This window comes from Syngnathus floridae, chromosome 15 (assembly GCF_059516105.1).
Source record: "Syngnathus floridae isolate MCC-2025c chromosome 15, RoL_Sflo_1.0, whole genome shotgun sequence".
Taxonomy (NCBI): Eukaryota; Metazoa; Chordata; class Actinopteri; order Syngnathiformes; family Syngnathidae; genus Syngnathus; species Syngnathus floridae.
Genome location: NC_142427.1, coordinates 4,498,599 through 4,513,665, shown reverse-complemented (window position 1 = coordinate 4,513,665; position 15,067 = coordinate 4,498,599). Strand labels below are relative to the sequence as shown.

The 15,067-nt window shown below is 41.7% G+C and overlaps 1 protein-coding gene across 5 annotated transcripts in view; it reads right to left on the bottom strand.

Annotated features, from left to right (window-relative positions):
• LOC148385963 (seizure protein 6 homolog) overlaps window positions 1–14,681 on the bottom strand; it is a 65,449-nt gene extending 50,768 nt beyond the window's left edge. For all 5 annotated transcript variants that reach the window (XM_088398567.1, XM_088398566.1, XM_088398568.1 and 2 more), the window contains exon 1: window positions 14,269–14,681. In XM_088398567.1, coding sequence (XP_088254693.1) covers window positions 14,269–14,356 — 88 coding nt within the window. In that variant the 5' untranslated portion in view covers window positions 14,357–14,681. The remainder of the gene's footprint in view (window positions 1–14,268) is intronic.
• Between the last annotated feature and the right edge of the window lie 386 nt (window positions 14,682–15,067).

The window sequence follows — 15,067 nt, the reverse complement described above, 5'->3', positions numbered from 1 at the left end:
TTCCATACACTGAGGAAAACATTTGACTCCATTGTATTCAAAAAGCCTGAAGCAGGGATTACTGCCTTCCTGGCTTGTGTCCTATACCTAATCCCCTTTGCTTCCTTTTAAATGTAGTGTTTGTGCTCCAAAATAAAACAAGGTGAAGGAAGAAGCCCTATTTTCAACAAGCCTAGACAGCAGGCACGGGTTCATCCTGGGGGATCGCCTCACTGATTTCCCTTCAGCCCCCGCGGCCGGCTTTGCAAGCCACAAGGCAAGTTTCAAGGGCTCTCATTACCGCCACGTCCATGTAAAGCTGCTCACAGCCGCCTGAAGCTGTCTGCACAAGAACCCAAAATTGAGAGCTACAGCAAGAATGATGGATAACCTTGTCGGGCATACAGATGGCTCCTACAGGGGGTCTCCCCTTGGGAAGAGTCATCCGGGTACGGGACCACATGTTGACGGGCCGTTTTCTTGCTGAATAACATACGGTCGCACGGAGCCATCTATAAAAAGGCCACGGACGAAACAAGACAACCCGCGAGAAGCATATAATCAATAAAATGAGGCTCCCTGTGTATCGAGGCAATACTCAAAAGTGCAATTATTTTTTTTTTTCAGCACTCGTTAGAAAAAAAAAACACATCCACGCTCGTGGCATTGTTATGTATGGAGGGGAGGGGCAATCGATCACAAGGCAAACTAGGACTCAGCTCTTGATTATATACTATATGATGTACTGTAGATATAATTTTCTTAGCAAAATTGCTCAGTTTTACAACAATAACTGAAGATATACATTATGCACTTTTAGAAAAATGGATCTACCTGGAATCATGGACACATGACTCATAATGTCCAGCATTGACTCCCATCATGTCACTTGCTCTGTTTGAGATTGTTTTAACAAGGAAGGATCCATTTTAAAGATGGAAGCCACCTTTTTAACAACATATTCAATTAAAATACATGTAAGACTCAGTTTGAAAAAGGTTGGTAAGGGTAGATCATGGGGGCAAAATCATTTGAAAATTCAAAAAATAAACAATGAATAAAATACGTATTTAAGCACCGTCTTGTCAAAGTTTAATTTTCAATGCAGCAGGGCTCGTTGCTACTACTTTAAAAGCCATCGCCGAGCGCACGGAATGTCGAGGGCAACAAGACTTCCTGTCGTCGCGGCACATGAATTGATATATCCGAATCAAAACACACCCAGGGACCACTAGTTGTAATTCAGGAAGGCCATAAATAAATCTTCACCGCGATTGGTTGGATGGACTCAAGAGGACATGCACTGTATGTCACTTTGATTTAGGGGACTGGAGGGTGGCTGGTAATAGAGTGCACACGTTTGACGAGGGCCTTGAGGTCACGTGTCTTTGAGTCCTGCCCTTTGAATAAGCCTCGCCTTGCCTCGCCTGCCCTGCCTTGCTCGTTGTTACAGGTGAGGCTAATCAGAGACATTGGCATTGGGTCCATGCGGTGGGACCTGAATAAAACATGAAGCAAAAAAATTTAATCAAGGCGAGGGCATCTGCCGCAGTCTCTGGCTGCCGGTACGACCACGCCGGCTATTCACCACATGTGTCCTCATACTAATGACAAGCCTAAAAGGAGGTAGAGGGCAACCTCTTCTCATAATCAAAGTGTTTTTATTCATGACATGTCTATTAATTAGTTTGGAATAGTCAGCACTATGTGCTCAGGAGAATTTAAATTGGCTGAAAAGGATTTGCCCTTTCTCAGACGAGCCAATGATTTCTTGGCACGCCTTTTGCAACAGAGAGGGACAAAGAGTCGGTTGGCGCTTGTAGATGAGAAGACAAGGACAGAGAAAGGGGCGGGCGTCTTTCTGTCTGCCGGTTGTCTGTCCGTCTGGCCTCTCACTTGCTCTTTCACCGGGAGTGACTCGTAGACCTCATAAATCACCGGTGCCAGAGAAATTGAAACCGTCACTGGTATTGGTCCAGTTAAAATATACGTACAGTTCTGTATCACACCAAGGTACAGAGTATATTGTATATCGGTTTGATTAAAGTCGCCGTATTTGAGCCCGCAAAATGGAATACCGCAAACTCTGATAACTGACGTACCAACATCTGTTCAAAGATGCCATAAATGTATTAATTGTTGGTTTACCGTAATTTGTCAAAACAACATAGATTTTTCGGTTTAAAAAAATATAGAAAATTAAGGGGGTAGTATTATTATATACAGGTACGGCAAAATAATAATTTGACAAAATGTTGCTTTTTAAATTGGAGTCTAAATATTTGGAGGCACCTGATATACTTTTCATTGATCCAGGTTTGGGTAACCTTCAGTTTAGCACACCGCAGCTTGCAGTATAAAATTCTGTGTATCCCATTACAACAAAGCCCAACCCTAATTATTGCAAAAAAGGCCTTTGAAATATGTATTTCCTATTGTCATTTCAAAAAGTAGTTTTGTGCAATACATACATAAATAGATGCTTCCACTTCAAGCAGGACTTAATTATATGTCTTCCGTGATGGATTAATCGCTGTCCTCTGTGAGTCTCCTCCGCAGACAAAAGACGATTAATGCCTTCCTATGTCTGCTGTCATTAGAGCAGTACGCCGACTTTTCCGTGACAATACCACCTGAGCCATTTTTCTCATTCAAACTGTGTCAAATTTGACGCAAGAACAATAGAGCGTTATAATCAAGAGGGAAAAAAATCAACGTGCGATATTGACGCTTGTCAAGACGTAATCTACAGTGATATTTTAGTCACGCTAGATGACGAAACAGGAGACTAATTGTTTGCTAAATCTCATTTCATAGTCCCAATGTGAAATCAGGCAGGCACGCGGAGCAACATGCAACAATGGCCTGGCTCGCTGCGTAACACCAAATTATCTTTCCCTAGGCTTAATTATTCATTAGGCAAACATAATTAATTTAAGACGCTTCTCTCACAAGGGAGCTTTAAAATAAAGGCCAAGAAGGACAGTGTTACGCTTAATGATTAACTCAACGTAGTATTGAGCCAAGATGCTGCCACGGTCTGAAAGTTTTAGTAGTTTACCAATTGTCGCCAAGAATTTTCTGAGGCTCATTATGCTAAAAAGTGCTTAAGCCTACAAGTAGAGTATTGCATGAAGCTGCACTAAAAAAGAAACACGCTCAGTATCCTCTTCCCTCAAATTACTTATACGACAACAGATTCATGCAATTAAGAGTAACCTGCTTTATTTTCCGGCCTGCACTTGAACACATCATTTAGCAAACCCTCTGGCTTGTCTTCAAGCACTGTGGGGGTTTGCAACAATATCGCTGAATGCATCTCTTTTTCTCCATTGCATCTCCAGGTCCCACACGTTTACCAAGAGAGATGGCTAATTATACACAGTGAGCACAAAGACACCAACTTTGCCCTCCGTTGTCCTCTTCATCTTTCCATCCCTCCCTGGATGTTCGGGACTCTAGCGAAAGCATCTTAGCGAGACAGCGTGGGCTTTGATCTGTCTTCTATTCGCTGCTGAGCTTTCAGATCAATCAGATGCATGGCGGGTTTGTCTTCGCTAACAATTCCGCAGGGAGCCCGAGACAAAGAGCAAACATACGAAAAGTGCCTTTTGAGATCCATTTGCAGTAATGACGCAGCTGTCTGTCGGCTGAATTCGCGGATTGACCCTTTTTCATGTTTCATCCTTTTGGGCTGCTCCATTCCAAATAATCTTTACGGTCTTCTTTCTACGAAGTATTTCCATCATCCTATTAATATTTTTGATGGTATCCCTAGTCCTTTTACAGATTAGGCCATGTCTTCATTTATTATACCCAAGAACATTTGTTTGAAGTTGTTTCTAGCCACCATTACCATGGAAACAAATGTTTATTTTCATGTACTAGCTGTATTTAGATGACAAATTGGGGGGCAAAGAAGTGGTTCCACTGGCGTACAAAACATGGATTATGTGTATTTTGAAATCTAGGGACTGGTACTACACTATTTGTGCAGAGTTTCCCTCTAAGGATGAGGGATATAAAGAGAGAAGCTATACAGAAAACTGGAAACACGCCTCTGATGTGCACAGGTTGACTTAAACGTTGTTGTTACCGTTACCGTGATTCCCCCCCGTGTGCTCCGTTTCGTCACTACCATATATGTGCATCCACACAAACAGCCAGCATTCCTGGATCTCAGCCAGGAATGGTCCCTGCAGCCCCTCAGCTGAAGCAGCTTTGTCAAACTCAGTTAGCTGCCTCCGAGGGGAAACACCTCCTTTCACAGTAATTCTCCAACTATTCACCTCATGCCCCTGCCTTTCCCTCAGCCATCTCATCAATCCACATGGCAACAAAGGTAAACAGCATCACACCTTCCAGATAGGCCTTTGCTGTTTTGTTGACACGATGTATGTGCGAGCCACCCACACCTCGGGTGAGCGGTTCACAGGACAAACTGTGCTTCATTTACTGAAGGTAATTGCACTGGTGCCAAGCGGTGCAGAGATATATTTATTTATTGATATATTTACTTTTCTCCCGCTTTTCTAAAACTTTGACAGGACTTGTTTACTCAATGGAAGAATGTGATTTGACAGAGACGCATCACAAAAGACAAACTGAGAGTGAGAATGGGAGTGACAGTAGCCTTGATTGTGTGAACCTGGACATTATTGAACATCACTTGGGCTTGAAAGGGAAAAAGTAGAGGGAAGGAAGAAACGTGACAGGAGGTTACTGTAAATATGAATTTTCAGTCGCCATAAAAGACGATTCTATACTTCTCTTGACATATTTTAAATATTGTTTTTTTTTTTTTTTGGAATGCGTATAAACAGCACTCGCACCAAATCTTCAGCTTGCTGTCGCCATGACAACTACCTGCCTTCACACACACACACCCGTGATGCAATGGTGCTGCGGTCAGAACAAGGAATTCACTCTGGTCAGCCAAGTAATGTCGGTTTCATCGCACCGTGTGAACTTTCAGGAAGTTAATGATAGATATATGCTTTCATCTTAGAAGAATACAAAAATCCAAAACGGTGTTGAACAGGTGGCTGTTTGACTTTGATCTGCTGTGTCTTCTTGGCCTCTATGTTTAGGACATTGGAGCCTCTGAAACTGCTTTGTGAGTATGACACGATTTATGCTGATGCTTTACCGGGCCCAACACATTCGAACTGCCTAACATTCGAAGTGACTAATAGAGTTATAACGAAAAAGAAATAACTGCAAGTAAATTGAATCAGTAAGGTTTCAGTGAATAATTGTCATTTTAAAGTGTCTTTTGTGTCAACGTTGTTCTACTTTCTCAATGTAGAGCTTTCTATTGAACACTGTGTGTGCACTCCTAATTTCAGCATGTGGGTAGAAATAACTTGTCAAACTATAAATAAATAGCTGTCAGCGCTGGTGTTTAATAAAAAAAGAAATACTTTATTATTTCTCCCATCTTTCCAGAGTTCTCTTGTTTTTTTTTGTTTTTTTAAAAGGGGATAATATCAAATTGGTTACCTTTTTGTTTGCTTTTCAAAGTGTTAATATAAAAAAAGGCAACAATGTTTGGTTGATTGTGAAACATCAGAGGTCAGAACCATAAGTGTGTCAAATAATGAGAACTCCATTTCATGCACCATTAACTATACTATTTATCCTATTCATCTAAAATAGTATCTAATATTTTTTTTAATTTTTGTCTTATTCAAGTCTATTTCAGATGAGTGGTAGGTGACAGCCCGATTTACCAGCCTCCACTCCTTCCAGGAGTCAGCTTTACCTGTAGATTTGCTCTTCTGTTATTTCTTCCATCCTCATGACTCACTCGTGTCCACGAGTTGAGTGTGCTTCTATGATACCGTTCCTGCTCCCGTTCATGTCAACACCCACGCTCACTGGTTTACAATGAAATTTTTCTCAACCTCAGCCAATCATCAGCACTCACGCGGTTGCCATGTGCCCCTCGTTGCAGTCACATTATAAATCAATAACACAAAGCTATCATTGCGCGAGCAACGTCATGTTACATGCTACTACTGCATGTCGTCAGCACAGGTTTGCTTCCAGGCCAGGAATAATATATGGGTGGGTTGTGTCAGGAAGGGCATCTGGTGTAAAAAACGTGCCAAACAAATCATCAGTAACTCGCTGTGGCGGCGCCTGATGGGAAAGGCCCAAAGTCATAACAACAAGAATTTCATCATGATTGCCTACATTTTTCTGAAAATGGCATTCGCTCTTCAGCATGTGAGTGTGTGTTGTATTAATGGACATACGGAACAAATCCCTTCATCATTTGCATAACTAATTGAATTGCCCAACATGGTTTGCGCAATGATATTGTTGAGACGTCCTCGCAATTTAGCCCAACCACTTCTGAGTTCAACCGCTATGCCTTCATTTGAAGTGTGACCTTTAAAGTTTGCTGTTAAGAGAATCACACGAGGGAGTATTAAATTGATATAAAACATTCATCGTCGTCTCGGTTTACTGTGCCCGCGCTGCGTGAAAGGCCGTGTCCTTGGCAAGAATCGGCTCTTACTGTCACAATCCCTTTTCATCTGTTTGCTTTTATAATTCAGATGTAATCCCAGCACACACACAGAGCAAGGCTTCATGAAGTGAATTTTGCGTACGCTCCTCTTGGCAAGCTGCCGAGCTGTGTTTAGCTACTGATGTCTGGGTTAAATAAGTCAAACAGGGATCTGAAATGTTATACAATAATTAGTACATATTCAACTTCAAAATCTGAGGGTCTACATTTTTTTTCATTAGATGGACGAAAATCACATTTTTAAAAGGGGGAACTGAAGGACTTTATGACAGTATTTTAGCATTTTGTTAACCACATTTAGTATATCTTCCCCACTCTGGGGTCAGAAAATGTATTCCCGCACACAAAGCCTTTGAAACAAAATCTCTGGTCATATGAAAGCGTGTCGGCAGCCTGTTAAGTGAAGTTGAAAAATGCAAAAGTGTCTAAAAGTATCCACAAACATCCTTAAGACTTCATTGGAAAACACCGTAATGTTGCTACACTATGATACTCAACGGAAGGTTGAGTCATGAGGTAAATTATCGGAAACCCAAAATATGAAACTGCTGCTGCCGCGCCGTGTTGTCAAAAACCACCGGGTTTGATGTGATTCCAATTGATGCCATCTCTCCAACAGCACTCGAGCAGCAATGAGGCCATTTCCGATTCTATGTGTGTAACCTGGCTTGCATTGTGACGACTGAGGTTAATCCACAATGCAGCCAGTGTTGTATTATTCGTCACGTCTACCCTTAAATGTCAGCCGGTGTTTACTTTATAAGCCGCAACGTAAAAAAAGAGGAGGTACGAAAACACAATCGCATTCCACATAAATGTCATGATCTCACTAGAAAAGTTTGGTTCATGGAATATATACAAAATGTCACTGTTCTTTAACGTGAGCTCCATCTTCGTAACATACCTCTGTGATGGTGTCATTAGCAACTTATTGTTGCGGCACATTGCTTCATAGTAAATTAGTCATTTTTATATGCACCACTTCTGACAAATGTAATGTCAGTATCATCATAAGCACAAAAAGATCCCGTTTAGCAGTCAGCACTTTGGTCCACCTGCGCGGCAGCTGTTCCCTTGCTCACTAATCCATTCTTTAGCCATGAGTTTTTCTTCAAAGGCATCTTGCTGCTCTGACAGATGGAAACCATGACAATGAGCCAGCTTCAATCACTAGCACAGGCACCGGTCTTGCTTGCGACCGACAGACACCCGCCCGACCGCGCAGCAGTTGCTCAGAGTGTTAATGTTCGATACGTTTCGAGACGGGGGTCGATGTGAGAACCTCTAAATTATACAAAAGGCTCCTGGGGGGGACCTCATTTCAATACATCTCACCAAAGAGAGACTCAAAGACATCGCAGCCTGACTACTGCGTGGGTTTTGTGTGGACTCAAAACACCGGCTGGAAGATTGAACTGAAATGGATTGATGGCATACCTACAATGCTGTTCTTCACAATGGCATTCTGGTAACATGCTGTCTCCAATATACACTTTTTGTGGTTGGATTTTGAACGAGCTACTTCCTGGTCCCAAAGGTTTCCAAATATAAATTGCTTCAGAGCAGTTTGTGTTCACTTTCTGGTTCAGTTTGCGCCAATGCTAAATTTAGTAATACGTCCATTCAATCATATTGACACCACACCTCTCACATTCATTTTTTTGCACTGACAATATATTGTAATACCTCTTTGTAAAAATATCTCTTCCTAAAAAGGAACAACTCATGGTATGTATTTAGATCGTATCAGACTGTGGTAAAATGCTTTGTAGTTTTACCAAAGTAATACATCACACTAAATCTGATCTAAACAGCTGCGAAAGGAGTGGAGAAAGGGTGGGGGTGTTTAAATTAAAAGTTTCTTGAGACCCTTCACACTTTCTTCTCTTGTTTGTCTTAACTATTTTCAATTACTCATGGCGATACAATTCCCTTCCTTGATCTATCCACAACACTGTTATCTTTCTCTACTACTTATAATATGTTTACTCATCCCGATGAATTCAATTACATCTTTTCAGAGGAAATTACTGCGGGGGTGGCACCACCCGCCAGAGGTCAGGACTAACGGTGAATACTAAAACTACTCCCCCAAACACATTACACAGCCTATTACCTGCTGCTTTCCACACAGCGCTGAGCCACCCCACATGCGCCTTCCCGCCGCCACAGATGAAATGCTTTCTAGATGGAATCTGGCATAGAGAAGAGGGGATGAGTGCAGGCGCTGTCCCCAAGCCTAATCGTTTCAGAGAGGCATCCCCATTGCAGCCACAAAGCACGCCAGTCCAGATTAGAGAGGTGTGTTCACAGACAGGCTGAGCGTGAAAGGTGCAGAAAGCTGCCTCGGCCTGAGGGAGCAGCGAACGAGTTCTCCTTTTTCTTTTGCCACCCAGCGCCATCGATTGGGTGCCAGGCCAACGGCAACGCAGGTGGAAAGCAAGTTGATGTGCTGCCTTGACAAAGTGACGGCAGTGATCTCTTCATTTACACCTGTTGTTATTTGTACACAGAATAAGACGTTTCGGAAAATACCCGATCGCCAATCGATTATGGCACATATAGACTGTTAGTTAGTTAATCACAATCACATCTATGAAAGATTTAGAGTCTTCGAAACATTTGACTCGAGATGCATTTTTGGTCAAAGTGGAAAGAAGTCCAAGTACCATGATAAAACGTGAGGAGAATATGCAAACTCCCGCACAGGTGGACCCAAGTTGAGATTTAAACCCAGAACGCTTTGACGAACCACAGAGTTGCCAGTTTCATTTTTTTTCACCCTTACTTTTTGCAGTGACTCAGGAGATGATTGCAGTAAGTCAAACGATTGGCTCTTGCAGAAACCTCTCGCGTAATTATCTGGAACCCATTTCAGGCCCATCCAATCTGTGAGACTGATTATACAAACAGGAGAGAAATGCTTTTGGGGGAATAGCCCGTTTCTTCTCCCTACAATGGGTTCTACACAAGCGGCAAGCCATCATTATCGTCATTAGAATCGAGATTTATAAATGGAATACACTCCAGAGTTGGTTGCCAAAAAGAAGGAAAAAAAGAAAATCTATCAAAATAAATGGCCGTTAGAGTTGGGCATTGAGAATCAAAAATCCAGAGAACCTGGCCGAAACCAACGTTCGGATTCTCCAGCAATCAGTCAGATTCAGAAGTCTGGTGCTAAATTTCAATTCCAAATTGTTCCTAAAGCTTCATCTATGCGCCACCCTCCCTTACGATTGAGCGGTGAGATCACTGAGGTTCATTTAGCCGTGAGATACATTTTCCACCGTGAGAATCCAAAAGCATCCCCGCGAAAATATTCTTTGCCATTTGACAAATAAACCTTCACACTCCATGCGGCGAGGACTCAAATTAGGATGCATGCAACATTCTGGTGGAGCGAGAGAGGCATTTGCACATGAAGAGATGAAAATGAGTCGCATTCAGCCAAGCTGTGAGCTCCACCTAGGAGGCGGTGAAAGAGACGGAGACTAGCACAGAAAGGGGCCGAGGAAGGCCTGCGCTGCAGCCTTGGAGGGCTTCCTGGTGTAATGACTCTCATTTAGAAGTGACAGGGCTTGGTAAAATTAAACTAATTATGACAGCACACAGATGCTGAATAGCCCTTGATGAACTTAATCACCAGCAATCCAACAAACAGGTGTTGCTTGATTTCTGTTACCTCCCCTCAAATTACGGGCGACGCCGCTTGAAGAAATGGCAAGAATAATTTTCTATTCAACCCCTATGATGCTCCAAAATGGGGAACTAGTCTTTTGGATTGCAATGTTATAAATAACACATTCAGTTAGTGACAAAGCCTGTTCATAGACGTAAAATACCATAAAAGGAATATTCAGTGGGAATTTGACCTTCAAAATAACTATTTTACAACCATTGTATGATTTGCCTGCTTGTGATAAAGGGAATTTAAAATTTGCCATTCCGACTCCAGATGACCTCTTTTTGTTGTAGAATATTCCTGGACCAGCCAGAACATCTTAACGTTTCTGCTCAGAGTTAAACAATAAAGTCAATCAGCTAGTGCGATCAATTTGTCAGTGAACAAATGCACATTGGCCACCGTTCATTTGTATTTAGCACAGTGATTGAAAAGTAAATTAGCGTGTGGGAGGAGCCCTGGAGAGAACGTTTTTTTGCGAATAGAACATGGCCAAGTAATGAATAACCTTCGTCAATCTACTAATGCCTCATCCGGTATGAGGAAATGGATCCTGCCCTTAAACAACGAAGGCAGACGTTATTATTAGCATGTGAATTACAAGCCTCTATCTTGGAGACATTTTTTATACCTTGAGTGGGATGTCATGGAGAGCACCGTCAACTGCTCATAACTCATTTAATGAGCTTTAGGATAGATAAAACATGCCTGACTCTCTGACTCCCAGCACACCGCTGACCATTGTTAACTGGAAGCCATAATGTGTCGGCATAAAGATAATAGGCTCGGCTGAATGTCGTTAAACTTTATAAAACTCTAAAAGTGGCTTTGCAGGGCTGATGAAAATTCTAATGTCTATCAAGATTTTAATAGACCTGATGATATGAATATGCAGCTTCTTTCCAATACTACTATAATTCTTTTTTGGAATTTTTAATCGTGTGTTTTGTGCGCATGTGTGCGTGTGCATGTGTGTGTGTGCGTGTGCTCGTGTGTGCGTGTGTGTGTGTGTGCGTGCGCGCGCGTGTGAGTGTGCGTGCGCGCGTGTGAGTGTGTGTGTGTGTGTGTGTGTGTGTGTGTCTGTGTGTGTATGTGTGTGTGCACGTGCGCGCGTGTGTGCGTGTGTACGTGTAAATGTATATGTATGTATATATGTACTAATCCCTCGCTACATCATGGTTCGTTTATTGCAGTTTCACTACATCGCGGATTTTTTTTCCAAATTAAAAATAAATTTAAAAGTCAAAATAAAACTTCAGATGAGCTGGTGACCGTACTTCGCGGATTTCACGATAAGCGGGTGTTTTTTGGAACCAATTATCTGCGGTAAACGAGGGATTACTGTATAACTAATTATTCACACATTCTGCATGTCATGATGTCACAGAGTGTCTCGCTTATCGAGCTCATTAAGTTATCAAGGCAAATGTTTTCGATGACTATCCTCTTCTTTCTGCAACGACAATGAAAATCTGATGCCACGACTTGTTTATTTATTATTATTATTATTATAAATTTATTATTTATTCATCACTCTTATTTATTCATTGATTGTGCCTTCTTGTTTTATTTTTCTTGTGTTGTTTACTTGTATGTACATTGTGAACTATGTCTTGTCACCGTGGGATAGTAGGAACGTAATTTCGATCTCTTTGTGTGTCTTGGCATGTGAAGAAATTGACAATAAAGCAGACTTTGACTTTGACTTTGACTTTTGAGAAAAAACAAGCTGAAGCAAAGCAAACTAATTAACAAAAAGGTGATATGAAAGCATCGTTGATTAGCTGTGTACATCGTCACAAGTTTGTTGCATTATGCTCTCACTTATATATTTTTTCTATTTTTTGATGTATTTATTATTTCTTGGTATGACAGAAACTGTTGATCGATGGTCTACGTGAAGAGTCTTACGTGAAGAGACCTGAGTTAATTAAGTGGGTGGGTTAATAAAGAGCCCTCCTGCAGTAGCAGTAGTAGTTGCTGTGAGTGGTTTGTCAACAGAGCTGATGGTCCTCCTCGATTCTCTATTTTATTTTATTTTATTTTTATCCACGAGTTTGGTGCAATTGTGAGGGTTTCACACAAGTACCTGCTGCTCTATGGCTACTCTGCCAACAAAGTTAATAAAATCTTAAGACCAAATACGTAAATAAACAGGTAGCAAACTGAGTCAACTTGCCAACATGCGAAGCAAGCCCAAGCATGCACATTATTTTACCTTTGTGAAACACGGAAAACCTTGGTGATTAAAAATTGAAAAACTATGAGCGAGCTTTTGCCGACTAAGCGGCAACTTCACTAATGGAACATGTACAATTTTCTTTTTGCCTCCTGCGTTTTCCTTGTCCCTGGAGGTTTGAGTGCTGAACACACGGCGCAGGTGTGTTCCAGGGGCTGAAAACACTCAATTATTCCTCCATCTTCCTCAACGACCATCGCGCGTTCTGCATTCGCATTTACTCAATCAAACATTTCAGAAAATGCCTGTTAAGGGTAATAATACAAGTGATTGCATTTGCACTTGGGTAGAAAGTCTAGTCGGGGAATAGAGCACATTTCCTCCACCTGATATTCAATCAGTGGGGGTTTTGTTTTGTTGATACTGTCATATATTGTGGCAGGCGCTGCACTCCAATTGCACCTCATTTTAGATGGGCTGAGATTGGGCCAACGCAATATGAATTCATTTTCGCTGCTCTTATATTGTTTAGCTTTAGACCTATTTTCCCATTTTCAGCATGAGGCAGGAAAGGCTGCACTTAAACAGGGTTTCACAAAGCAACACTCATAGAATGGCATCCATTCACAAAGATCTGCTTTTGAACTGGAGAGTTTTTTTCTAATTGATACACCACGATTTTAAGGGGAAGATACCGAACTGCCTCGCTTCTAAATATGTCATGATTTTCTGACGAAATGACGGCACTCGTGTTACATAGATTTCAAGTTGAGAAGGACGTCATTCTAAAAGAGGGCTGGTTGTAAGGATGAAGACGAGGGCAGATGCACAATGGAAAAATAATTAGGACGAGGCCACCGTGCGTGAATCCATCGCCACTTCCCTCAAGCACTCAACTGTGTCAAACAGCTTGGTCAATAATCTTCAGCAATTCCTGAGGATTAGCGTCTTATTACCGAACACCGTCTGTCACACAGACCTCAGCGGCCAAATAAGTAGGCACTCTGGCTTCTTTTTTTTTCTGTACCCCAATCAACTCACATACACCCCCTTTTGTCAAATTGATCGACAATGCAAGGTTGACCGTAATAGCCCCTTTGATTGATTTGTGGCCAATTAAAATGAGTTTCTTGGTGCGTTGTGCTTTATTAAAGAGTCTTGGCGTGTTTTGATGGACAGGAAGCAACTGAGCGTTTCACCCCCTGGCTGTATAAAGATCAATTTGTAGTAATATTTAATAAAATATTTGTAATATTTTGCTTGCAATGTAGTCGGTAGAATTTTTTTTTCCATTCTCTGCTCACTTTAGGAGTTTATCATCCTTTAACAATCACTATTTGCGTGACAGTGATCCACATTTACCATGATATGTGTGTAAAGGCAAAGTGCTGAAAAATGTCTAATGGATCTGCATGATTTATGTTGGATTATATTGTTCTATTCTGTTTAGCACCATTACTTTAGTCTGTACAGATGATTAATCAATATCCATTCTTGATGAGCCATTAAGTTTGGGGAATAAGTCAATGAATGAATTTAAAATGCAGGTTTAGCTTTCTCCTCTACATTTAGTTGACACTTTTGTATAGTTGTTTATATTTATATTTATGACGAGACATTCAAGAATAAGTCAGCAGATGACTTTTTAAAACACAAGTTTAGCTTCCTTTTATCGAAATTTGATTTCATTTGCTCAGCTTGGTTTATATATTTTTTTTAAATAAAATGCGTAATGTTTGCTTTTTCACGTTTTATTGTAACATCAAAAGAATAAATACACATTAAAGATAGCCCCGCTTGCTTCGTTATAGACATCAACACCGTGGACAGCGGCGTTGTTTTGTTAGACTCACGGACAACATCCGAAACAAAGTGCACGCAAGTTCATACCTCGTCCGCGGCTCGTGGTCACGGCAGATGCGAGAAGCCACACCGCCAGCATGTTCGTCAACGTGCCAGCTCGTCTTGTACAATTCATCTCTTCTTAAGTCGAGGGCGCGTGGCTGCAAAATAACGTCCTTGTGTCGGAGGAGCGGAGTAGCGGGAAAAAAAACGGGAGCGCGACGCGGGGAAAGCAACCCGTGAGATTTGAAGGTCCGTCAAAAATGCAAAGTTGAATCCGTGACGCTTTTTGGCCGCTTCACTTGGTTGATTTGGCCGTGAGATGACGGGCGATAATAATCAAGTGAAACGCGGAGGTCCTGGTTTAATTCGGACGCTCACTAAGCGGATTGTGGCTGCGAGAGCTGGCGGCACATTGGACGAAGACAGCAGAGCGAGTCGGCAGCACCAAGGACAGCTCCTACTCCTAGCGTCAGAAGACGGAACAACGTCTGTGGAGTTTTTTTGGTGGGGGGCTTCGCTGTGCCTTTCTATCGCCGGACACACTATTAGGAACGCGTGGCTGCATACAATCGAGCAAGCTTTTCTGTTTTAATGGCCCTTCTCACAAGTGTCATCTTGTCAGTACAATTGTAAATAGCAGAAAAATAACATTGGGAGGATATCAGGGTTCAATTGCATTTAGGTTTTAGCAAGGCTGGCAACTAGACACTGATGGGCAATTGTTAGTTTTTTCTGCTGTTTTTTAAAGCATTTTTTCACATAGGTGACTCATAAAGTGCATGCATTTGGAAACGCAATATTTTCCAGTTAAAAAACCAAACAGACCAAGTTTGGATGTGTTACC